Source organism: Antrostomus carolinensis, unplaced genomic scaffold (assembly GCF_000700745.2).
Source record: "Antrostomus carolinensis isolate BGI_N321 unplaced genomic scaffold, ASM70074v2 scaffold5525, whole genome shotgun sequence".
NCBI classification, from domain to species: Eukaryota; Metazoa; Chordata; class Aves; order Caprimulgiformes; family Caprimulgidae; genus Antrostomus; species Antrostomus carolinensis.
The window spans coordinates 8,191-35,695 of NW_010318301.1; the positions used below are offsets into that span (position 1 = coordinate 8,191).

At 35.5% G+C, this 27,505-nt stretch overlaps 1 protein-coding gene across 1 annotated transcript; it reads right to left on the reverse strand.

Moving 5' to 3' along the window:
- Positions 1–1,142: 1,142 nt before the first annotated feature.
- Positions 1,143–27,505, reverse strand: LOC104525624 (WW domain-containing oxidoreductase-like; the record flags this gene model as incomplete). Its single annotated transcript, XM_029085158.1, has 4 exons — positions 1,143–1,249; positions 24,705–24,883; positions 26,085–26,142; positions 27,441–27,505. Coding segments are annotated over 4 exons (409 nt in total), but the record flags the coding sequence as incomplete, so codon positions are not given.

Below are 27,505 nucleotides of genomic sequence, written 5' to 3' on the forward strand. Positions count from 1 at the left end.
AGGAAGATATTTTCCCCTCCCAATCCTTTACTGTAAATCATTAGTATCATCTGGGCAAGATAAAAAGGTCTAAATCTAAAGACTGTTTCTTGAAGAAACTTGTGGTTACAAAAATTAGCAATATTATAAATATGTAAATAAGTACTCTTTGTTTTGCACTAATAAATATTGTAATTATGTGTAGACTACTTATGTGTAAATATTAATTCTACTGAGTGCTCTCCCATATCATCTGGGAGAAGCTGAAATATTTTCAGAGCTTGGGAAATAAAGCTAAAACACTCATCAATAATTTTAGCAGGAAAGAAATAAAATAACAAATAATCTGACCTTGTGCTTTATTATTCAAGTAAAGTGTATAGGATTGTGTCAACAGATTATCTCCCAGAAGTCAGCAGTCATAGCAAGCTCAGACAAAACTAGCCTGCAATCCTTAATAGCAAGTAAATGATTGTGGGAGGAATAAATTAATAACACTGAATAAATTTTAATAACAGTCTTAGATTAAAAAAAAGTGTAGAGGGAGGAAGTTAGGAGTCAAAGAGAAGGGAACAGACAGTACTAAAGAGATTGTATTTTATATTTGCATGACAAAGTAAAAGAAAAACGAAAGAAAGAAGAAACAGGAAGGAAATAAAACACTGAGGCTGCCTGACAGCAGTGCTGTTAGGCACTAGGAAAGAAAAGGAGGGAAATATTCTTGGTTTAGAAAAGTGTAAGAAAGATCCTCTGACACCTCCTAATGTAATAAAAACTATGAGCAAAATAGTGGCTATCTAATACCCAAGTGTGTACATTCTCCTTCAGTTAGTTATACACTTTGGTTCTGGAAATGTCCTGTCCTATGAGCTATGAAACATGCCTCAGTAGTTCTTTCAAACATTTCTGCCTTTTTGAAGCAGCTGTACGTAACATGGATAACAGCACGTCCAGCCTTGCAGCTCAATACGGTCATACAAAATGAAAAATCTCTATCACTGATATACCAGTGACTGAACAGGATAATACAAAGCAAGACAAATGCCTTCTTCCTCAGGTTCTTACATTGCAATGTAATACCTATTTATCTGCTTGTACTGCACAAAAGACTTCACCTATTGAAAAACACAGCTTAGCGATGGACACTACATACATTCACTTACCCATTCCGCCAGAATGCGTTGTACGGCGTCATTGCCTCTTGACACATTTCTGCAGGCCAGGATAACATATGCCCCGTGCAGAGCAAGAGACTTTGCAGTTTCAAAACCTATGATAAAACATTTTCCTAGTCAGAAATAAATCTCAGTAACAATACAAAGCTATAAAATTACCTGAAAAGGTGAGCTATACATTTAATTGTACTAACACTACCTGCAGGCTGACTAGCTGTTTGTCAGTCACCTGGACTCAGCTTTTAAGAGCACATATGAAAGACCTCAATTTGAGAGGTCTCTGGGACAATAATTGTATATATTTTGTGCAAAATAAGCTTGTGATCTTCAAAAACCAGACTCAATTTCTGTCTTGAAGTGTTAGAAGAGCAGGATTATACTTGGTCCTGTTTGACTGTGAAGAATGAGCCCTAAGGTGAGATTGCAGAACAGTTATGCCTGGCAACATCCCACTGAAAGTGAGAGAGTATTCTAAAACTGAGCTCTGGGATCTTTAGATGCACAGTTAGCCTTTGATTCATCAGTCTGAGGACCACATATGGCAGGGGGGATCACCCAATGGGATGTGTGAGGGAAGAAGAAGAATCAAAGTCACATGGAGACAACTACTTGTTTTTCAAATCTCAACACCACTCCACCTGTAGAACACTGCTGCACAAAAACAGGGACCAGAGAACCATCCAAGTGTTAAACCATTCCCAGGAGGAGGTTGTCAAGCTCATTCTTAGAAAATGAGATTCTACCTAAAATCTGTAATCTACATACACATTTTATCATCCATGCACTTTTAAAATCTTTGCAAAATTGTTCCTTAAATTATCTGTGCAAAATCAACTCATTTTTTGTACCATCATCAACTGATATATGGAGAACAACTTTTCATCATTGCTCTCACTATGAATAATCAATCAAATACCATACAGTTTCAATATATTGGTTATAGCAACACAGGGCTAAAAAGGTCACCAGATGTACCAGATGATACAGGGAAAAAATAATCCATGAAAAATTCCTCTTTTGCATAACTCACTGATGTGACTTAATCTGCAAGCACATTCTTTCTACGTACAAAAGAAGTGGACAGTTCACACTTTGCTGCAATTAAAGTGCAGCATGAATCTATACCCCAGGGTTTTTTTCTTTCATTCACAGAACAAAGTTTCACAGTGAATTTCTAAACAACTGTACACAACTGTTAATAATTTCTTCCCCATTCTGAATTTGGGCACTTCATTTCTCCTTTCTAAAAGGAGATTCAGATTAATTTAAGTTTGTTAATTTGGGACAGTACTGCAATTTAATGAAATCAGTTCAAATTATGAAACTGTCCACCAAGAGCTGCAACTCTTTCCACTTTGACATCATCTGCAAGCTTTGTAAGCTTACTCTGCTTCACTGTTCAATTCATTAATGAAAAGCTACATAGAAGTTGGTCCAAGGTAAACTTCACTTAATTGGAAAAAAGCCTGTGAGAATTTACAGCAGGTGACAATGAGTTCTTGGGAGAGCAAAATGCCCATAAAGTACAGAACTGAGCCAGAAACTGGGTTTCCATCAGGGGTGAAATATTAGATATTTGTGATGTATTCAATAGTATCACTGGTTGTCCATCTCCATGGAGAACTGTAACCATGACAGAAATTTCCATCTACCTGAAAGAGGCATAATGTACCTTAATGAGTTCCAATTAGACAAGCTTAAACCAGAAGAATCAAACTGAAATGCCCAGCAATTTGAGTATGTGAAGAAGTCAAAGAGAAGAGGTATTTGTTTTAGCTTTATGACATTTAAAGCATGTTCATGTTTTCCTTTTAAAAACTGTTTACCAAAAAAACCTATTAAGATTGGTTGTCTCAGTTCCAAAACACCCTGGAGCAAAGTGCAGTTACAGCACAAGACATAACTTACACCATAGGAGCAACAGACACCAGGATGGATTTATACCATTTTCTACAATTACATACTTATGGTATTTAAGTTCTAGCAATTTTCTTGTATCTCTTTTAAAGCCATTCATTGTACCAAGCCACTTTAATTACCTGGGCAATTCATTGCATGCACATGAATTCAGCTACAGCATATGCAAAGATCTTCCCTGTTCCTAATTCCACTTTAAGTGTATTTAACTACCACGGTACTACTAGGTAGCTGTATGATTCTTGTTTTGCACAAAAAGAGACACTTACTTTAACTAGTTTATCATATTATTAAAAACTAGTTGGAATGCCTGGGAATATAGTTTTTCTACTGTTATAGAAAGATTTGGAGCTGACAGACAGTTAAAATTAGCTAAGCGTGAGGATGTTTTGCTAACTCTACCCCACGTCACATTGCAAAATAACAAATTCCATGTCATTCTCTGTTACAATTATTACCTTGACTCTCATTATAAACTAAACTGAGAAAGATTAAAATTTAACCAAATAAGTAACATGCTGCAAATTTAGTTAATTTTAATACTGCCTTGATTTTTCTCTGCAAACTTGGAGATGAGCATTAAACACTCCTCTTTAGGACATACTCTCTTCTGGGCTACTAAGGGATGATTCTTTACCCTTAGGCAGACATGTTCTGAATCTTTCCATGAAATTATGTGCTGAAAAAAGCCTCCTTTCAGAGGATTTTTAAGCAGCAGTCCATCCTTCCATTCAAAATACTGCTACAGGTCAAGTGCTGATGTATCTTCCCATCAGACATATTTTAAAATACTAACTCATTCACAAACACACTTACACTGTATTTAGGAAAGCTTGATTTAAGCAAAAGGAGAAAAACAAATCCAGGTACCTGAAATCACATTTTAATTCCAATTTAACTACTGAATCACTGGCTATAAGGCAGGGACTGTATACAATTATTACTACTTGGTCTTACTATCACTTTGTGTGGAGTATAATTCATAAGGTATCTATTCAGACCAACTACAAGATGGAATCTATCAGTAAGAGGTAACACAATCTCTCCTTCATGATCTACATACAGACTTGCTCACTCTTGAGACTGCGGCATTTTTATATATGCCCTTAAAATAAATCTTCATAGACCTGAAAAATCTTCATTAAGCAATACAATTAAGTACTTTTACAGTTTAAGGAACAACTATACAGGAGCTTAGAAGAATGCAAATTCTAACTGAAACAACTGAAGCAGGAGTTTGGAAGCACCTCAGTATTCAAGTCCTGTTACAGATTTAGCTCTTTGTTTCTTCTGCAAAAATTAGTGTTCTCTCCTCCCGCAGTGTCAAAGCTAAAACAGGTGAGGAAAACTTCCAGCAGGGTGGAAAACTTCACTGTGATAAACTAAACTTGCCAACATTGTTCTTCAGCAAAACATAGCCATGTTCTCAATATACAGTAAATTTTAAAACCTCAGTCTAACAGGATTGAGTATTTAAAGCACAAAACTATTTAAACTCTGTAAAGAAAAATCTTGCATATTTATGAAAACTACATTGAATCAAAATCCACATTGAATGTAGTTTCATACACCAAAGTTAAACCACAAACGTCATAAAACACCCAAAGAACAGTAAAACCTTTAAAAAAAAAAAATCACAGTAAGGTTAAACAGAAAGAAAAATCTAAGTAAATACGTTGAAGACGTGCATAATTAAGGAACCGGAGTAACCTTCATTCTACCCACAAGAGCAGCACTGTGAACTTCAAAAGAACCAAAGATTTCTTTAAAACTTCACTTAATCTGAGACTGGTGCTCTCTTACAGTGACACAGCTCTTTCATAATGAAGGAACATTAACAGAAGTGATACTAGTTTATTTTTCAGGAAACAAATCATATCCTCCAGTGGCAAATCTTCCTTGTACCACAGTGCTGGGGTATTGCAGCTGCAGAGCTATTTAATCCAGGTAAAACAGACAGGACAGCCCATGGCCGACAAAATCTATTGACATGGACATTCTGCCTAGCTGCAACAGCTGGCAAAGGGAGTACGTGGTTGAAGGAAACCGTGCTCAGCCTAAATGTATTATTGTTCTGTGCTTCAGTTTTCAGATTTCAAATTAAGCAGCTGGAAAAAAAGCTGCAAAACTTGAATAACTTCTTATGAAAAAAATAAACCACATATTATATACTAGTTGTGGCGTTTTTTAAAGTAGGAACAACCACATTAGAAAACCAGTATACAGTGATGAGCATCCAGGACAGTCAGTTACGAAGAACAATACAGCTACTTCTCCCAAATGTGAAAATATAACAGCATGATTAAATAATGTACACTTTGGAAGTGCAATCATAGTATATTTAAATACTCTATACAATGTTGAGCAAATGTTTTATAAAACGAAGACAAAATTCAAGTGATTGCCCTGGAAATCTCAAGAGACAAGACTGTTCTGAGACTGGCTACTCTTGCTGCTGTTGCTCTAGCTGCATGGCTCTGCTGTTGCTCTAGCTGCTCTAATCTGACACTCAAATGTGACAATCCTGTTAAGAATAAGACATACATGAGGATAAACATTACAGCACTCTACATCAGCAGCTAACTTAGAAGACCAGTAGCAGAACTAACAAGCGCATGGGATTTGCTGCAGACATTTAAAACCCTTCAGCCCTTTACTTACAGCATGCTTTTCATAAAGACTTAGAAATTAGCACTCAATTTCATTCTTCATCTTCTGTGATGATTGTTCAATTCAATACTCTCACATTCTTGTCTATCTGCAGTCGATGCCTATCAGTGAATTTTGGGACAGATTTTCAGCTAACAGTCTCAATTAAGGAGCAGTTAGCATCGCTCAATTAATGCCAACATACACCAGATGAGTATATAGCTCTGTCAAACAGTGCAGCCTCCTCAATAACAGAGAAAGGGATTCACTGAGTGGAAAAGTAATTCAGCAATTTCTTTTTCAAATAATGTAGACAACATACAGTCTATTTATCATTGGGGGACATTTTGTAAAGAATTCACATCAGACATTTACATGTTTTAAAAGATTCCTTTATTGCAAATGTAGGAAAAGTTTGAATACACAAGAAGAAATTCAAAAACATTTCAGACCATAGCAAGTTTTCTTCAGCTTCTCCCAAACACTCCAGAATACCTTGTATCTGTCATTTACAACCCATTTTAAAAGCGCTATCTTTCTTTGCAACAGCTTAATCCTCAATGTAAAAGCCTAAAGTGTTTGCTCACATTTAGTTTCTTCAAAATAATTTCTTCCTTGCTCTCCACCGATAGAAGAGCTCTGGATAATCTGAGATGCTAAAACATCTTCACACGTGCTTGAGTAATGATATAAAGCTGTCTTGAGTCCAACCTTCCTTGAGCCCTATGTAACAGGCAGTTTGAATGTAAACTAAAAGGGAGTCCAGAAGAAAACTTTCCTTCCACTACAGTAAACACAGCAAGATCAAGTCAGTGAACAAAACTGTTGTGAGGATTTGGAAGTGAAAAGCATTAGCCTGCTTGTGTTACATATATCTGGTCTTTCATGCACCGATGAATTACTTATGGACTGAAGAACAGCATAAACCAACTTGGATTTGGTAAGCATGAACATATTATATCACTAAAAGTGTGTATCACTGGGGGGCGATTTCTTTCCCCCCACTACATTGTTCTCAAAATTTCATGCTGCACTAAAAAAAAAACTGTTGGGTTCTTATAAACAGACAAATGCCCCATTTGCAGAGAGAAGTTAATTTGCAGGACAGATCTGGGGGGTTTTGGATTTTTTTTTTTTTTTTTACTTTTTGGGTTTTTTTTAAGATAAATGTGTAAGACTTGTGCAAAATCATTCCTTGATAAACTAGTAGCTGGAAGTGCAATTTCTTTTCTATACCTGGTATTACAATATTGCATGTAAAAATACAACTTCCAATTAATAGGCAGATTTTTATTTGTACAATTTGGTTATTCTTGGGAAGGATCAATTATTTTATATAACCTTCATAAAGTAAAAGCAACAGCTTTTTAAATTAATTCTGCAATCCAGAAAATATGAAACTATAACTGAAACATTCTTGGCACTAAACATAACTGAAAAAATACCTTCTGGCCTCTTTCACTCATGGGCAGTACAAGCCACTAGTTCAGGAGTTCGCATTTAAACTCTGATAGTGTACGAAACACACAAGTTAGAACTCCTTCCTCCAGGCAGAAGCGATACAAAGGAGAATGTAAAAAGAAGGCTGCTATTTTCTTGGGGTTTTTATCTCCTTACTATGAGTTCTTTATGGAAAAAAAATTAAGAACTTCTCAGACACTTCCTCTTCAACTAAGCATAGATCAATATTTAGCACCTCAATTTTACTTTGGGATTCTTTGGCGAAGAAAAGTAATTCTCACTGTTTGGCCAGTGTGTTTCTGCAATACAAACCCAATATCTTACCTAGAAAACCTATTGTATGCACAGAACCAGCAGAGTCTTGGCAGTTTTATGCCTCCAAACAACAGAAAGTCAGCATGTATGCATCTTCTTAAACCCTTAACATTCTGATAAGGCACAACTTTTACTCAGCCATCAGAAAGTTCATCTGCAACATCCAATCATCATCCAACTAGTACTTGATTTTATTTTATTTTAATGCAGAAGTAATAAAAATATTTAAAAAATATTTTTCCAGGTAGATGTTACTCTCTTCAAACACCCTTTACCTTGAAACAAAACTGTACATTTCCTCTGGATCAAGAGGAAACTTGAGTTTTAGTCAAAAAGGAAGTAAATGAGAAAAACCTTAAGAGCAGAACCCTGACACAATATACAATAGTAATACTTTTTAAAATGCAACATATAATCTACATGAAATGCAATTTAAGTCCATTTTTACTAGAGAGGAGAGTTGTAAAAGCTTAAACGCCCAAGAACCTGCAACAAATTATCTTTATAATCCAAAAATAGACTCTCATCCCAACTAGTCAGCCAAAAGACTAGGTGTTTTTTGATTTCTGGACACAAGAGAACTACATATAAATGGAAAAGAAACTTGTCTCCTAGACATCACTAGATTTATTTAAACTTGAAAGACCTAAATACCAGTGATGGTGAATCAGATGATCTTACTCAACACTTCCTCAGCAAAGGAGTAAAACAGATTCACATATGCTAAAGCGATGAAGAATTTGGAGTTACAGAAGCTGCTTTTCAGGTTGAAATACTGCAACAATGATGTGTTATTTAGGGAAGAATCTTCTGCCACTAAGATCACCGCTGCCTATGCTGGTGGTTTAAGGGTACAACATCCAAGAAATCTTTCACATGCAGTGACAGCAGCAGCCACATGCAAAACATCACATCACTGACAAACTCACACTTTTCAGAGCCCAAAAACCATGCATTCTGTATCAGGATTGCTTGGCCACAATCACTCTGCTTCAATATGGATATTTAGGACAAAATCTTAGAGGTACGCTGTTCAAATTGCTCCAAAAGCAACTGTTCAAGCAAATAAAGCACCAAGATATTTTAAGAGACTCAATGTAAAATGAGCAGTTCATGTAAAATACTAGTGCTGCCTTTGTTTCTGTGTGTTTGCAGGCACATGGTGATGACACATACTGATATTTTTCATTTAAAAGTTTGATGTTACATGAAAGATACATCCTGCCTCTCCCTTTGTGTGTAAATTGGACAAACTTGTTTTTCTTGGAGCCATGAACCACAGAAAAAGCCAACTAAAATTAAATAGGATGACTAACACATTGGTTCTGTTTTCCATCTAACCAACTTAGAAATATGCACTCATTACACACTACACTTCTTCGCAATATACTGTTCTGGGCAAGGCAAAGTTATTCTTAATAAGTGCATTGGCATTGTCACTGAAATAAATGAAAATATTTTGTTTCATCTGAAGGAATCACAACACTAAAAAAATATTTTAAAACATCCTTAAATTGATGGGATTATAAAGATCTGTGACTCACTGTTCCTGTAAAAAAATTAAAATGCATAATTTGAGGTAAAGAAAGCTAAATTCATAACTGAAGACACTGCAAGCAAATAAAAATATAGAACAGTGACTATGTCAGGCACATACATGACAAATATGCTGCAACTAAAAGCCACAACGTTTCAGTCAGATTTGGTATCTACTCCAGTCGTACTGTCTGAAGACCCCTATCAACTCACTTCAAAATGCAATTACACAAGACATGAACAAAGCTTGGACTTCAGTCCTTTCAGCTCTATTCAAACCTAACACTGATAATTATCTCGACTATCCAAAGGCACAGTCTAGCAGCAGATTCAAACCCACATTTCCCATCCTTTATATTGTAGAGGTGCTACTATCCAATATAAATACTGCAAGAACAGCCAAGGGTTCCAGTCTGGACTGACCCCTATTGTGAGATGCAGCATATTAAATACAGAGTTAAGCTACCTAACATGCCCCGTAGTAAGACCTTGTTTTATTTGTGTAAAGGCAATTACCAACCATTAAATGTTTGCCTCTAAAATATAGGGAGATGACTACCATGAAAAACTGTGGTTTATGATATAAGCTAGATATTCTTAAAGAAGCTTAATTAAAACATAGGGGGAGACAAAACCAAAACTGACATTTAATACTAACCTGCACAGATCAAGAATTTTTTTTTTTTCCAGTTGCTACATAAATGCAAACGTGTCCTCTTAGGTGCCTGAATAGATGAAAGTGGCCAGGGATTAGGGTGAAGAGAAGAGAAGGAGAATTGGAGAGAAGAACTTAGTTTTCAGTGAAATCCCAGTTTTATCTTTCGTATTTACTCCCTGCATTAGCTGTACATCAGCAATCAAAAATCCCAGTCAAAAAGGATTCAGACATGCATCTTCCATTTCAACTAATCCCAAAGCTCTGTTTAAGTCATATACATTCCTTTAAGAGAGTGGGGGGGGAAGAAAAAAATAAAGTCTCAGCTTTCATGTTTCATCTTGCCTTTCCTCATCTATTAAATGACAGAATCATGCTCCTACTAAACCCCAAACAAATTTTTCCTGAATACTTTTAAAGTGTATTGCATCAGTCTAAAGGACACTATCAGAGTGGCATTTTACCAATACTAAAATCACTGGCAGAAATTAGCACAACTAGTCATATCTTAACATCACACATGCAACTGAAGATTACTCTCTTTGAAATTTTTATTCTCAGTGTTTCTTCAGGCATAGAATAAATCCATGTTTTCTTTTGATTGTCTTTAAAAACGACAGTGTGGCTTCTTGCAAGTCAGACAGTTTATCTAACCCAAATCAATTATTGTATTTTTTTAAAAAAATATATATCAGAGTTTAGCATTTGGCTTTATAATTTAATGTTTAAGGAGAAATTATTAGAGTCTATTTTTCTGTTTGCATATAATTTTTTTCCTTTGTAACAGATAACATATCACAGGGGAAGCTAGGGATCTGAATACACAGCATCTCAGCACACAACTTCACATTATCTAAATAAAAATAACCTTTTCATCTAAAAGTGTATTGACATGTATTATTACCAAATCAAACAAAAAGTTATACACATTTTAAAAGAAATCTGGGCTAGTAACTTTTTCTCAAAATGAGCAGAACTCATTTTACTGTGACTCATATTCCTAATTTTAGCAAAAAACCTAAATTATTCTATTCAGAATTACATATGTTTATATTCATAAGGGATAAAAAATAATTTGTTAGACTACAGTTATGTCAATACACTACTTTTATTTTTATTGCAAAATAAACACTTCCAAACTAAACATTTAACCAAAATCTAGAGAAGCAGAAAATGATAAATCTGCCCACAATGTAAATCAACATCAAACCAGCATCTCAATGAAATCTAGATCAGATCCAAGTAGCCAAATTTGACATGACACTCAGGGCACACTATTTTCCAGTAAGCAATCATTCCTGAATGTTTAGTGACTATGGGTTAAGTGTCCAGGATTTTTTTATTATTATTTGTTTAAATAAAGCCAGTCTATTTATAAATACCATTACTTGAATACAGTATTAAGGAAATAAATAACATTTTTATGCATGCTACTGTAGCTTCATCAGGATTTTACAGCAAAGCTAATGCAAGCTAAAGAGAAGTGGTGGGAACAAAACTCACAACAGTCACACACAGAAAGATTCATTAAGGATTCACCTACCATCAGTAGCAAGTATTAACGGCCAATGATAAAGAGGCTCCAGTTTCTAGCTAATCACACACCCTTGAAGGGTTTATGTTCTAGTAAAGCTCCAGCATAAGGGCATTCATAACTGCATTTATAAAAAATCTGAGCTGATATTCAGTATCAAATAGATTTTGAAAGTTGTTTTGAAGAGCATATATTTTTTTCAACTCATCCTCAAAACTTTGGGGCTTTTTCCCACCATTACTGTTGCTATTTTCAACACACCTTTAGACAACCTTACTTAAGTGGCCAGAAAAAAAACCCCAGAGAATTTAAAATTTATCTTTGGTTGTCTCTCTTGGGCTTTTTTTTAAACCATTATTAAAAAAAAAAAAAAAAAAAAATTAAGCCCTTGTTTGCCTTGCCACAGCTGAAAACTGAGGTTGGCAAACCCTCCTTCTCTAAAGTTGCTCTCTGCATCAGCAGTACCTTTAGGCAATGTAACAGCTTTTCCCACCAAAGCAAAAATGGAGTACTAAGACAGAAGTTGTCCAGTTTCTTTTCAAATACACTTCTCTAAACCAACAGTATCATACATTTCTGTACTGCTGAGCCCTAATTAAACACAGCAAAAAAAAAATTAGTTGCATGTTTTGAATCTCCTTTTGGCAAGTACAACAGTGCAATGTTAATAAAAGAAGTAATTTTAATAAAGAGGAATACTTCATCCAAGGCAGAATAATTAAAAGACATACTTCGATGTCAGCTAAAGTGCTAGATCCTCCAAGCTTTAATCTATTAAGTTATTTCATGAGATATACTCAGTGTTATGTAAAGACACAGAAAAAGTACTACAACATAAATCGGACCAATTTTTTTCTTAAAACAAACTTGATATTTATTTATGTCAGTTACACAAACAGTGGGAGATTTTCAAACGTATACTAGAGATGTTACAGATAAATAATAAAACAAGGTTCTGTCCTAAAGAGCTCACAATTTGTAACAAAAAAAGATGTCTTAGTAAATCAAACATACACAGATAGGTCCTGTTCTAAAGAGCTCACAGTCTGTGGCATGGGGGAAAGGAATAGATGAGCAGACTGAAAATTAAAACAAACTACTTGATTTCTAGCAGACACTACTTGGGCAATGTAAGATAAGACAATTTGTTTAGTGAAGCAGCAGAGGAAGATTTTAATACAAGTGTCATTTCAGGATCCCGTGAAAAGATCTGAATATGGGGAAGATGCAGTTCACTGTCCTTTCTAGTGCAAGCAAATAAAAACAGTAGGTAAGAGACAGTTAGCAAAGGGCAAGATAACAAGACATGGAGGTTTGGGAATTTATACAGTCCTGGGTTACTCCCTTAAATTCTAGTTTTTCTGGATTAGATGGTATTCAGGATGGGTACCAACCTCCCAAGGTTCAAAACTGGCAAACCTTTTGGGCGTGCTTTAAACTACGAAGGAAAGAGGGAGATGGGAAGCTGTTATGTAACTCAAATGATCCATCATGTGGTTCCGACATACAAAGTAAGGCAGGAGATGGAGTTCTGAAACAAAAGATGAAGAATAAGAAGAGTATTAACAAAAAGTGTCTATACACAAAAGCAAGGAGAATGGAAAACAAGCAAGAATTAGAAGCCATTAAATTATAACATAAAGCCATGAGCAAAAAAAAAAAAAAAAAAAAAATCAAAGACCTCTTTGCCGCACTTTCAAGAAGGGCACAAAAACATATCATGCATCTTCTCACATCACAACTAATGTATTTTCTTTTTTTATGACATTTAAGTTCTAGCTGCTAACAGCTGGAACACCAGCAACCCATCCAAAAGCTCAATGGCAACATCCTTCTAAAGCAAATGACCAATTGCAGCTGCATGTTCTATACACTTCTTTTCACCTTCCAAGAATTTAGACCTTGCCCGTTTGCGGAAGGAAATGTTAAAAACATATATGCCTACAAAACTTTACATCCCTAAAACAGGAAAAGCTGCCAGGTGAACATAAAACCTACTGGTTTTGTGAAGATATTGTACTCTAAAAATCTTGAGTCAGAATTTGCAACATTACTGTGAATTAGGTGAAAAGCATTGCTACTACTGACAGCCAGAATCTAGTGTAATAGTTCACTCAAGATCACACAGAAATCAGGCTGTGTAATTCCTGATCTTGCATTCAGTCTGCCTTCTCCATGAGAAGTTCCCCAGTTCAATGACCAAATCTTAGTTTGTGTGTATGAAGTCCAGTGATATTTATTCATCAAATTACATCATATGCCATTATGAAGCGTATCTCTGCCTTATATTCTAGATACATATCTTTTTGTTTTGCAAGAGACAAGTGTTTAAAGTACCAGACACAAAGAACAGAATCAGGAAATCTAGGTCTCTATTCTTTCCACCACAGATTAGATTCAGAAACAGATACAGTAAGACACCTTCTCACAGATCACAATCTTTCATTCACTCATGATGCCAAAAGTGTGCTGCCAAGTAGGTCATGTACATTTTTATGTACTCTTCATAGTGTATCTTGGTTCAAATAGTTCAAATTTACCTTAAGAGTTAAAAATCTTTCAGCAAGAGTAAGATTTATACCCCTCAGCAGATTAATACTGCTCGCAGCTGGATACAGACTCAAACAAATAAAGCACTTTTTGGAAAAGCTTTCTTTATTTATTTCTAGTTGCCATATTTTTTACTCTTAATATATCTTAATTATTCCTTCTGCTAAAAAATTAGAATAGCTTTCAAGAGTATACTTTTTATCCTGTGACAGAACAATCTCACTCCCACTTGAAATTTGAATATGGACATAATCTTAGGTCAGTTACCACAGCCACATGTTGCTCCATACGTAAAACAAAACTAATCAAGTATTTCTCAAAATCTTAAGTAGGATAGTTCATGTCTGTAATGTACAAATGTATAGAAGTGAGAAATGCTGCTCATGCTTACCAATGGCACACAAGGAACATAACCAGAACCTCTCACAGTTCCTAGATCTCTGAATACACAACGTAATACTGTTTTCAATTTAGTTGTGTTAAAGGGGAATTAGAGATCCTCCTCGCAAACTTTTAAACACACAGTGAATTTTTGCACAAAGGCAGCTTTCAGACTGATCATCACAAGAGGAAAATGCCTCACAAGTTTTACAAACTTGAGTTCAGATATCAAAAATAAAGGAAACCCAATTAGAGAATATGCTGATAAAGCTGCTTGGATAAAGAATACATAATGAGGAGGTAACAAACGTACCTTCAACAAAGATAACAAAACCAGGGGAAAATGAAGAATTTCTAAGCAACACTCATTTATTTGAGCCTCAAATCACAGTGCAAGTAAAAGGTTTGAATAAATATATTCAAAACTGAACTGTGACCGTTCCTTGTTCACACAGACACTATCACTATCAAGAAAGTACAATAAAAAACCAGAAAACCTAACTTCACTTGGTTTTTTAGTATAAAGGAGACACTGACTAAGAACAGGAACTTAGAAACAGTGACCAAGGTAACTATACTTAAATGAAGAGGAGGGGAAACAAAGCATATTACTACAAAAGTATTCAGATTTCAAGACAGTTTGTAGGGAGCTTTCTGAAGCAACAAATAAACTACTAAAAGCCACTATGTACAAGTTCAGCAAGAAATCAAAACCAGCTAGATGTTACATGAACAGAAAAAATGAGGTTATATAGCTGAACAGAAGGCTACAAAGATCCAGTGTATTAAAAAGAAAAGTCTATAGAAGAAATGTAAAAGAAAAAAAAAACCTCACACACTTTCACTCACAGAAGACAAAAATGGAAGGCATAAAACAGTGTGTGGTCAATAACAGAACTAAGAACTGCAAATGTCATTAATTATTAAAAAATCACAGAAGACAAAATTGCTTTTGTTTTTGATGGTTTTTCCTTGAGAATTATTAGAAGAATGTGACATTTGACGTATTTATTTTCCTAAGTCAGACACTGCCGTTAGGATTAATAGATCAATTTCATTCTGACAGTACTACTCTTATTCTATAATTCAGGCAAAATTCCCACTAATTCTGAAGTCATTAGCAAGATGCCTGTTAATTAGGTCAGGTTTTCCAAGTCCTTACCTGTCTTATTTCACTTCCTTATTGGTAGGGATTTACTGTTTCAGACTTGAGTTTCAAAACCTTATAAATCCTTGACACAATCAAGCATGAAGAGCTTGAAAGGGACACAATATACTGAAATCCCTTCTTATGGTGACCCTACTGCTTAGCATAGGTATAGTCACTAAGAAATTTTTCTGCTGGTAAGCCAAAAACATCATATCCGTTAAAGTATGTCTTTAGGTTTTAACTAGATTTGACAGGATCTAGACAAGTCACTAGATGTCTCAGAAGATTCTACCATTAGAAAATAGTATACATTTATCAACCTCTTCTGTCAACAAGCATTCCAAAAAAATACAAACATACAGCTGAAACCATTCAAACAACTCCTGCAATGCAATTAGCTTTCAAAACATGAAGACACAAGAGGATGCGGCGAGTAACTTCTGTGTTGCAGTGAGATTGACTGAATCATGTATCTCCAGACTATGAAATGGGTATAAAATATGAGAAAAACCTTTGTGGCCTTAAATATTTCAAAGACAGAAAACATTAGAGTTATGTTGCAGCCCACTGAAAACTCTTTTTGACTCTTAGATAACAGACAAGAAAATAAGTACCATATATGAAGGCTCCTGTTCTACAAACATGTTATTCCCCCTTAAAAGGGGTACCAGAAAGTACACCACAGTCATACAGCTCAATCCCATCCTTTGTGAAAAGATTCCATTACAAGCAGTAATCATTATTGAACCTTTTAGCCCAGATGTAATTTCTTACATGTTAAAACAAGTTTCACATGCATTGTGAATTTCAGCCAAGGTTGATGAAGTTCAATAACTTGGCTAACCAACCATATGTACTACTCATTACAGAATAAATAGATTCATCAAAATGGACATGAAAAAGCAGTATGAACATCTGACACCATTTTCAGCTTACTCAATAAGAAAAATAAATTACAGAAGTCCAAGAGAACCTTTTAATATTTACAATCTGTAAGAAGTATACAGTTGGAGCCTTACATAGAGCAGAGCAGTATTAGTATCCCACAATATTAAGTCAGAGTTAAAACAGAGTGAGGGTACTCATGGAAAACTCTATCACAACGACCTACAACAAATTCTCAGAATGCAGCCCTAAATTAGAGAGAACCCTCTTCTATCAACATTATTCAAAGTTTGAAAATAATAGCTTTTAGTAGTTTTTTAATTGCTCAAAATACATGCAGACTGATCCCTGACTAAGAGCTACTAACATCCCACCACAGAATTAGTTAAAAGTTCCACCCCACAGGCAGTTCCTCTCCATTAAACTCTGCTTTTCTACACCAATTACCCAGATAATATATTCTGGACAAAAATACACTTCCTGCAAGATCCAGGCTCTTCCTGGAAAAGCATTGTACTCCCATTCCTCAAAAACACAGGTACAACAAAATTCATGCCTGCTACAAATTTTTGGACTTCCACAAAGAAATTCCTGAAAAAAAAAGTTAGTGACGTGTAAGTTTGTTTTTTAAGGTGTGTTTAAGTAAGAAGCAAACAACAAAACTCCTACACAGACAGCAACTTTTTATAGTAGGGCTACTCATGTGGTTTAAGATAATCCATGCGGAGTTTGGCCCATAGCACATGGATCACAGGACTTAAAAAAATTCAGGCTTTAATTTTTTGGCATTACCTTTCCCATTAAGTCTTCATTAAGCAAGCAGTTATTCCTCAAGAGAGGAAGTTTGTTGAAATCAGAGTAACAATATGAAACTAAAAAACATAGCTGCATATACAATACCAAAATGTATTAGGCTGAAGGATGATTATTTTTTCCCCTCACTTTCCCCACCCAACCACATTTTAAAAGGGCTTAAAATCAAACCTTCATTGCCACTGTTTTGCTGGCCAAGGATGGCAAGAAAACGGTCCCCAAACACCACAACTGTGCTGGCAAAAAAACGTTGCTGTCAAAGCTACATCTGCAAAATGATGTTTTTATTGGATAACTTATTTTTCTCATGAGAGGTTATTTTATTCCACAAGGGCAAAACATAGACACACTGGCTGCACCCATGCCAGCTGTGCCTTTCTCTTAATATACTATGCTGCTTCTAACAGTGAAACGTGAATTCACAAAAAAATTAAAATACACATCAAGAACAACTCTTTCATGCTTTTAAGAGCCTAGTAAATGCTAAAGTATCCCATGAAAATAATCTCAGGGACAGCTAGGACTTGGCCAAGAAAAATAATCCAAGGTTATATATTGCTGACCTTTCTGTCTGCCTCACAATAAACTTTGAACCCAAACCTCCATAAATAATATCCACTTCAGTTCTCCACATGTGAAACACTTCCAGCATGAAAACATACAACCGTGCAAAGACTGTAATAGCTCGTTCACCACAAGTTATGCTGGTTTAGTGAGAACATAAAATGCATCTCCTTAGCAAAACCCTAGTATTTCCCTTCCCTCTGCACCATCGAGCTACAACAGAATTATGTACAGAAATTCTTCTTAATAAAAACAGGCAGAAGTTTCAACTTATTAATTCACAGGAATTCATGCATTTCTGAAAACTAATTTTGATTCTGACAGACTCTTTTCACTAAATAGAGGAAGAGATCCAGATAGTAGGAAAGGACCATTCAAGAAGCATTGTCACAAGCTTGCTCTCCCATATTGCATCCCTTTTTTCTGCTCTTATAAGAAAAAAGGACTCAAATAATGGACACTCACTGGAAAGCAAACACCTTGCTGTGTTATCATGACAAAATAGACAAAAAAGTTTACATTTGGAAATCTTTGAGAAAAGTTTACATATGAACAGAATTAAAGAAAAATAACAATACAGACCAAAACCAGACAGATGTATTTTTTCTTAAAGATTGCTTTTCCCAGAACAAACTATCCAACAAAAACATGTTGATTTTTTCAAGGCTAACAGAAGTCAGGTGTTACAGCATAAGAAAGATTCTTATGAAATTGAAATTCTTATTTCTTGAAAACCTTTCAAGAAATCATAAAGTAAATCTGAAACAGGACTATCTTGAGCAGATCCTTTGTAGAAGTCCTGCCAGTTGTAAAACCTTTAAATACTATTTCATCGGGAAACAGAGGAGAGAAATTAGAAATAAACTTTGTGCTTGCAAAGAAAAATGTGCACATTTTTCAAGGAAAACTTGCAATCTAGCTCAGAAATAGAGCTGAACATTTCCTTACTGACAGATTCGGACAAACATCTGTGGGTTTAGACTACCAAAATCCATGCCATACAGGGAAAGACAGTGAACATATTAAGACAGTCAGACTAATACTATTAAAATGAGTGTTTAACGGTATTTGTAAGGGTCTGTTTTATTCCTCCCATATGATCTGAGTTTGACTTAAATGAGACCATTCACTGGTCTAATTAGGATTCAGCAAATGCTACCTTCTTTGTGAAGGCCAATAAAGCCAGCCTTCGTAAAAATGCTTATGTTGCCCACAAATAACCTCAGTAACTTCTGCAACCAGAACGGTTCCCCATATTCACTCAATTTTCTTCTCTGCAGGTACAGAGCACTCAATTTTTGATATCTTAAAAAGTAACAGTGTTCTTTTTCATCATAATTTTCCTATTTCTCCACTGCCAATAGATTTAGGGCACAGTGGTGAAAGCTAGCCAGCAACTATTAGAGACCTTAAATGATCTTCACAAGAAATTCAGATAAACTGTAAAATTGTAATTTTGCTCCATGGATAGTAGCTTAAAGAGCCATTACTCAATTAGCTATTACTTAATTGGCATAGGAAATGCAACAAAGGCTAACCACACCTGTCTCTATCAAGGCTCTGAAGATAGTTTTTAACTACAAGAAAGTTTCAGGATACTACTAACATTCCTATGCACTCAAACACTGCTACACGACATACAGGAACAACAGCTCAGAAATCAGGAATTCAGAAATCCTGAAGCTATGCAGCACGTCACTCCCCCAGTAAAACTTTCATTAGCTTCTGCCAGTATGAAGTATAAAAGCACACAGCCAAAGCCCAGCAGTCTGGCCATGTGTATTGTATCGCTTACGTACAGGTTTACTTATTTTTTTTATACTCCTTTGATAAACAGAAAAAATGTAAAAAGCTATAGAAAATAACTTATTTTTAATACAATAAAATTATGACAGAAAAATAAATATCTTGGGATCTTTCTGAATTAATGTAAGCACTATATGCTTACTTAAGAGAAAGATTCCTAGCTTTCCAATAGTTTAAAGTTCTGTTTCCACCCCGACAGTATCAGATCTTAGATGCTATTGATCCCAGAATTAACACAGTTAATCCCAGACTACTGAAACACTACTGGGGGTTTTTTCCCCCCCACTAAGGGAGACAGAAAAGTTTCTAGTATTTGGGGAGCAGGATGATTTAAGAAGGGTAGCCATTCTACACTGCTCACAGATGTAAAGTGTTCAAATAATTTCCCATATGAGAGAGATTTCTGAATTAGGTGCAGGTGATACAGTGAAGGCACATGATAAATTGCAGAGCTATGTGATTTGTATTTATCACAAAAACACTGCCATGTGTGAACAAAATCTCATCATTTACATGTTACCATGATGATTAATATTAAGCTAATTATCAAGTTACCCATTGTCAAAATGTTACCTTCTACAGTTTCACAATGTTCAGTTTTGTTTGTGTGTATGTATAAACCCTCACTGCAATTAACGATGACATTTGATACTGGGAATACAGCTCATTAAATATACAATGCATTTCAAAAGCTGCATAAGCTCTATTCTGATAGTTGAGCTCAAGATAGAGTTTTAGCTCTAAGTCTCTTCCCCTGATTTCACATACCTGATCCTCAAGTATTGGCTACATTTGTTTAAGTGAATGCAAATCAGCCACGGGTGTAGCATAAATCAACTTAAAATGAAAGAATGAAAGAATATAGCTGCTAACTGTATTTTAGTAGTTAACAGAAAAAAAAAAAGTAGGTTGCTACACATTTCCTTTGTTGGTAAAAGCACATTTTAATGAAACACACCATCTTCTGCTAAAATTTACTAATCATTTTTAGCCATAACTTAATCAGACTGTAGAGTTTAAAAACCTAAGTGATACACTGCAATCTAACTTGTACAAGTTTTGCAATAACCATTTATTGTTATTAACTATGTCAAGCTAGCTTTCCACATTTAAAACACAATATACCAACAGAGTCATCAGGAGAAAAAAAGCTATGAGACAGAGGAATAATAATAATTTAAAAAAAATCTTCTGTTTATCATTTAGAAATTAAAGAGCCAGTTATTCAAAACTTTTTAAACCATAAAGCAGATGTTTAATTGTGATAAATCATAAGCATGTTTCCCAACCTTTTGCATCACTATGACAAAAGTTGTTAATACTGAAGTTCTGCACAAGAAATAAAAGAAATACAGTAACTTCACACCAAAAGTATATGCAGACCAAAAGCTTACTGAAGCACCGACTTGTCTTTTAACAACTGATGAATAGTACCTAATAAACAATTTCTCTCCTGGCTACATCCTCTTCATTACACAGCAACAGAAGTGCCAGAAGAAAAGAAAAGAAAATTCCATTTAACAAAACGCTAACAGCCACTTATTTTGAAGAAATAATCTAAACATTTCCACAATTATAAAATTACATGCTTTACTCTGGTAAAACGTAATCAAGAAAAACATTATAGCAAGCCACATTATGACTTTCTTCAGTATTTGAAAAAAAATTAAGCTGCTCAAAGCCAAAAGTGGTTTTCATTTTCTTGAGGTAATTTGTGCTTGTTCTGGGCATCCCTTACAAAAGCAATTAACAGATTTAATTTTGACCTTCATATAGCAGAAAAATTAGAACTGCAGTTTGAGCAATGGCTTGGTTGGGATTATCAATACTGTTTGGTGATAAAATCTTGGGAAAGCATTAAGAAAAACCCTACTTTGTGGAATGTGCCTGACTGCACAGATCATACACATTCTGCCCTCCCATAACGTGCTGCGATATACTTACACCTCGCTACTCATGCGTACTCCAGCAGTCACAATAGGTTAGAGCCACACCATAGAGAAAACAGAACACGTACTTTCAAGGTCATATAGTTACATGACATTTAAAAACAGACAGCAATATGTACACAGGTCATAGAAAAAAATCACATTAGCTAGACAACTGTTCTCCCTGATATTAAAAACAGTATTTTTTTTTTAAAAAAAAAGATTGATTTAAGGAGATCGCTTACAGATGCAGTTGCAAATACCACAACTTTTTTATAAAATTAAACCTAGATGAACAGCTGACATGCTTTTTAAACTTCCAGATTCTAGCCCTAATAATTGAGAACACAAACAACAAAATAACAGGAGTATTTACCAAAACCAAGAAAAAGCACCAGGTCTCTTTTGTTTAGTATTTTCAAAGAGCAACACAGCCCTCTAGTGGAAAAATTTGAAAGTATGACTTTATTCATACAAGAAGCATTGCTAGGGAAGTATTTTCTCTGTAACCTGCCTGACATTCAGACCTTTAAAACAAAAAAAACAACGCACACACAAAACTGCACACGTATCTTTAATTCCCCACAGAAAAACAAGTCTTACTGACTTCAAGAGAAAAAAACAACAATTTGCACTACTCATGTTTAAATGTACCTGGCACAGTAAGATTTTAAAACCAGAAGGACTGACTCAACAAAACTAAATTGTTCAGTAAATCAGTCTTTAGTGAATTATTTTTCTTACGTTATCAAGTGCAAGTGCTCAACAAGCAATCCATTCATTTTCAATCACTTTCTACTTAATGGATGGCAATACTTCCTTGGAAATATTTACACTTGCCTCTTAAAGAAATCCTGTTAGTGTTCTGAAAATACAGTAATTGTTTACTTCTAAAAATATTCAGGGAAGGAAATACTAGATCCAAAAGAGTTTAAAAGGACTACCTACAACATAAAGTAGAACACATCACTGAAATCCTAAAATAAATGGGGAATAAGCTCCAAACTGGTAAGACTCTGCTTGAGCTAGCTAATTAGTATCTCCACATGGACTCCCAAAGAATTGCGTAGACATACATACTAAAGTTCACAGGGATCTCCACACTGCAATTCATTACATGACACTGACACAGTCAAAGCAATCTGCCAAGAGTCCCAAAGCATGGCTAAGAGTTAAGCTAAGACTGATACATTTTAAAGACTCAAGACAGAGTTTCAAGAAAACTTCAAATTCTGACAATTAAGCCCAAATTAATTGCACAAAAACACTATTAGCCCTTCCCAAAGGGGAAGTGTTCCCTCTGCACAATACTAAGGAGTTTGGAACCTGTTTTTCTCCATCAAGCCCAGCTCAGATTACATCCTCTCTCAGAAGCCCTTAGAGCTAAGAAAAAATAACACAGATTACACAAGAAGTGTAAACCCTACAACTGCTTTCTCCTTAATCTGTGCTCCATGGCAATTGGTAAGTGATATCTGACACAAAGCCTAGTACTATAGCAATATTAAATGCAACATGGTATGCAAGAGTTTTGAGTTATATAGGCCATAACACCACCTTAAGCACACATTTGCTACATTATCTTCACAGTTCTGGACTCCTTATGTCCTAACCTCATACAGCAGCACAAGCCCAAGGCTGATTTCACTAATGCTCCCACTGTTCTTGGTACAATTCTGACCAGGGGTGATATCCTGCCCTCACCTAGTAAGAGAAATCAAGAAAGTATATATATGCACAGATATATATACAGATACATAACAAGCAAAGAGCTGGTGCAAGGATATGCTCACTTACTTGTGATCAATACAAATTATAAACTAAGGGAGAAACAGGGGGGAAAAAAAAATCTTGACAAAAGCATCATACCTCTTGGATTAATCTTTTGCCATATATGAAACACTTTCAGCTCATTCAGCAAGTCTGAATGGTAGCTCTTCTCCAACTGAAGGCAAATCATTTGAGCCCAGGTAATTCTTAAATGTTCCGAGACTGCACAGTTGCATACAAAGCAAATTCTGCTGCTGGATGCAACGTAAAGACAAGTTGTACCAAGAATCTGGAATGTAAACCTTACTAGAAAACACAAATTCCTCAATGAGACGTACAAGTACAACACTTGCTGCCCTAAGTTCAGTGCCCATCTGTAGTAGCTTATCACACATGCAATGACAGCAGGACATGTGCTGTTAATGCCTAAACTGCAGCCACAATAAAGCTCTAAACTCTTCATTTAACTCCTGTGGGATAACACTCCCTTAAATAATTAAGAGGTAAAGACCAAGAAAATTCAGAGCAATAAGTCCTGCTATTAACCTGTTTTCCAGAACATCTCCAAGGTTTTCCAATGACCTCATAAATCCATTTAAGTCAAGATCCCGCACTAAAAAAACAGACACCAATTAATTTGCATAAGGACTCTTTCAATATTAATGTAATCCGACCATAAAGAAAAATGCAAACCAAAAAAGGGAACAAAAGTTCTCTAGGATTTAGGTACATCTCCTCACTTACCAAAAAAGTTCAAATCATAAACACCAGTGTTGTAATATTCATGGCTCCTCAACAAATTTAAGCCACAGAAAGACATATCCTGTGCAAGCTGCCAAGTGAAACTTCAAACAGCCTAGCAGATTCAGTTGGAGAAGAAATCCTGTCTTCTGAAAAGGCAGACAAAGCCCCTAAGCACCAAAGCTTCATTATAAAATGAAACAAAAGCAGCTAATGAGATTCTCTCAAATACTCACCCACTGTAGAAGTGATACTATGTAACAGATATCTAAACAAGCTGAGTGTCTAAAAGGATTTATGAACCTGATAGAAAATACAACTAACAGGGATTTCAAAAAGTTGTAATTTTTTGCCCTAAAGGAGCACTGAGTATGACATTCTGACACAAGTTCATCATCAAGTTGACTTGAAAACGCCTTCAGACATAAAAATTCCTCAGCCTCCTTGGAAAAATCTTTAACTGAGTTTACTTGCTGCCATTAGAAAGTTTTTCTGAATACTTTATCTAAACTCCTCTGCAGCCACACAAACCTTACTCCTTGTCCTACCCACAAGGATCACATAAAGAAACTTCCCTTACCTTTCGCAGCCATCTTTTATGTATTTACATAATGTAAAATGCCTCCATCAGTATTTTTCTATACAAAAATTAATTGTTTCAGAACTTGGTGTCTTTCCTATGGCTCTCCTCTAAGCTCCAGATTCTCCACATATTTTTTTAAAAAGCAGTTCACAAACCTGAACAAAGATTTCTAACTAGAGGTTTGATATGGATAGAATGCAAACCAATTTTGAATAACAAAATACACAGATATTTAAACAACAACCAATCATGTCAAAGTAGCCTGTAAGATAAAGATTACCATATTTTACCTTAAGTGTAATGTTAACCTACCTATTCCTGAATTTGCTCCCGTGATTATAACCACTTTTCCACTCAAGTCACGACCCTGGAGTATTTCCATTGCAGTACTGTTTCCATCATATTTTTGCCTAGTAGTAGGTTTTACTGGATTATCTTCAACCGTAAAGGCCAGTCTTGGGTCAAGATAGGTAGTCCTTTTGTTTATGTGGCTGCAAAAGAACACAAAAACTCAAAAGGTTTGACCCTTCTGTACTCTACATTTAGATTTTAAGTGCATTTCAATCACTTTTGTGTACAATTCCAGGGGATTATTTAAATTCCCCAAAATCAATTTTTTTTTCAGCTTTGTTAAAATTATCCCAATTACGTTTTTAACCAACCCTTTTACTGATTGTGATAGCATCCACTAATAATTGTATTCACATACTTCACACCACCATTCTGAACTTCACGTGAACCCCTGACATGGAAAGCAAAACCTTGTTGAGGGAAAAAATCCTATTATATTAAGGAAGATCATGTTCTCTTAGGAGCTCCAGAAAAGGGACCTACACTACTCTCTTGAAACAATATACCAATGAGAATCATAGCTCAGCACTTTTTTCTCAAAGAACTGAAAACAAGTATCATCACATCAGCTCAGAAAATGGTACAGTTTGGGCCATGCTCACCTTTCTAAAAGAGAGTTTCAGTTTTCTTCAGACAATTATCAGAAAGAGACACTAAGCAATAATTTTCAGTTTCAACCCTTAATTATAGGCTACACTTACTATTTTGGCCTGTGAATATTCTTCATTCTGCCAAGTCAGTTTAAGATAACTACCCTAGTTTGACCCTGTCATTGAAAAGATACAAAAGGAAACATTTCCAGAAATCTCTTTCTGCTTCTGTGAACTTCCTTCTCCCTTACCTTTCAAAAAATCTTCGCTAGCTCAATCCTCGTCCTCTTTTCTTTCTGTGCTTTAGATTGCAAGCAAGTCACAGCTGCAGCAATTTTGATTTCATCTTATATGTTTAAAGCATTACTGTGATGTTAACCATCAGCCATGAAGTTCTGGATATGTTTTTAAAGTGGTATGTACAGAGTTTATCCATAAAGGTACACAAACAAAATGAGCCCACATAAACATTGCCTGAGGGTCAGCTCACATTTTGAGATGTGGATATGCAAACCACTTCAATCTGCCACCCAAGCGAGTATTTCTGTGCACATGGAAGAATTCAGAAAACCACAAATGGGTGTTTAGACACTGCTACAACTGTAAAGTCTGGATATGGATTCTGAAGTTGTACTTAGTAATCTCCATGTCTTTCCAGCTGATAGTGTCACAGTATCATAACTCCAAAAGGCTACCCAACATGAAACACAGTTGTCCTACTTGTCCATATTCTACATTTTGCCATACTTACTCTACAAAATAGACTTGTCCATTTTCATCAGTCTCCTGCTCCCATCCATACGGCAGGCCTAGGAAACACATAAAACATTATCTTTTTTCAGGCATTAGAGTACACTCAGATTTGAGGTTCAAGTGATTTCTCAGGCAGATGTGGCAAAATTCTGGATTATTTCTGTTGGCAATGCAGCTACCTGCTGCATTTGAATACTGGAACTTCAAAGAAGGATTGCTTCCCTAATCACACACCATTGCTCTCTCATAAAAGTACAATATACAGGAGATCTGGTACAACTGTAATGTCTAGCATATCAAGTATAAAGATAATCTACAAATTCTTTATAAAGATTATTTCATGTTATAGCACAAATTGGCAAAATGCAACTGTGCTACCTAGTACATACGCATGTCTATGCTGCACACAGTTTAGCACCCATCCCTGATAAAGTAAATAGCAAAAACATTGAACCAAGTGTAGGACAAGTTATGTATAACACATACCAAAAGCTGGAAGATCAGAACCCTCAAGAGGGTATGGGATACATTAAATTGAACCTAAATGATCCTATTATGAAGTTCGAAGGACAGATAAAAGAACAAAAATTACAAATCTCTACAAAATAAATTCTTATAGAAAAGATCCTATGGAAGTGTTCAACAGAAAGCATTCCCAGTATTTCTAATCCTGACTGAAAAGTATTCCATTATAATTCAATCAGTTCAAATTTCCTGAAGACACTGCAGTTATGGTAATGCTACCACTGCCAAAAGAAATACGGCTTGCCAAGAGTACAGTACCCCTAAGTATGCCATACAGAAGCTTCTGGGAAGATCTAATTTAAGGAACTAATCCAAGGTCCTTAAAAAGTCATATACCTTTGGAAGTGTCCTGCAACACTGGCTGTCTTCTTGTTCTGGCACAAACACTCAATTGGGTTAGGAAAACAAGTAAAATTAAAACTAATGGAACTTCCTTCTGTGCCAGGGATATTCTCTGATGAAATATATTCTTTGAAGATACAATCCAACTACAAATATTATATGATGGACACCAGGAGATCAGAAACCAATCAGAGAATTCCAGCCTTTGACTATATGCTTTACAAGCCACAGTTAAACAATTCCTTTATCCTGGAATTAGTACTTTGGCTTTACGGAGCGATACAAGAACGTCATAAAACTGCAAAGTGATCACTCTACACAAAACACAATCACATAAAACCTCACTGAAATCAGCTGTATTTTGCAAGCTCAGCTTGCCTAGGTGATTAGTGTCAACAAGAAGATCAAAATGAGATCTAGTTCCTGCACAAATTCCAACTGATGTTTGTAACATAATCTCAGTTCATTACAAAACCTTAACACAAACCTCCTGCAATACGTTTCCTCTTCCCAGACTTAGGATGTTCCCACTGTGTTTTTTCTTCCAGGTGG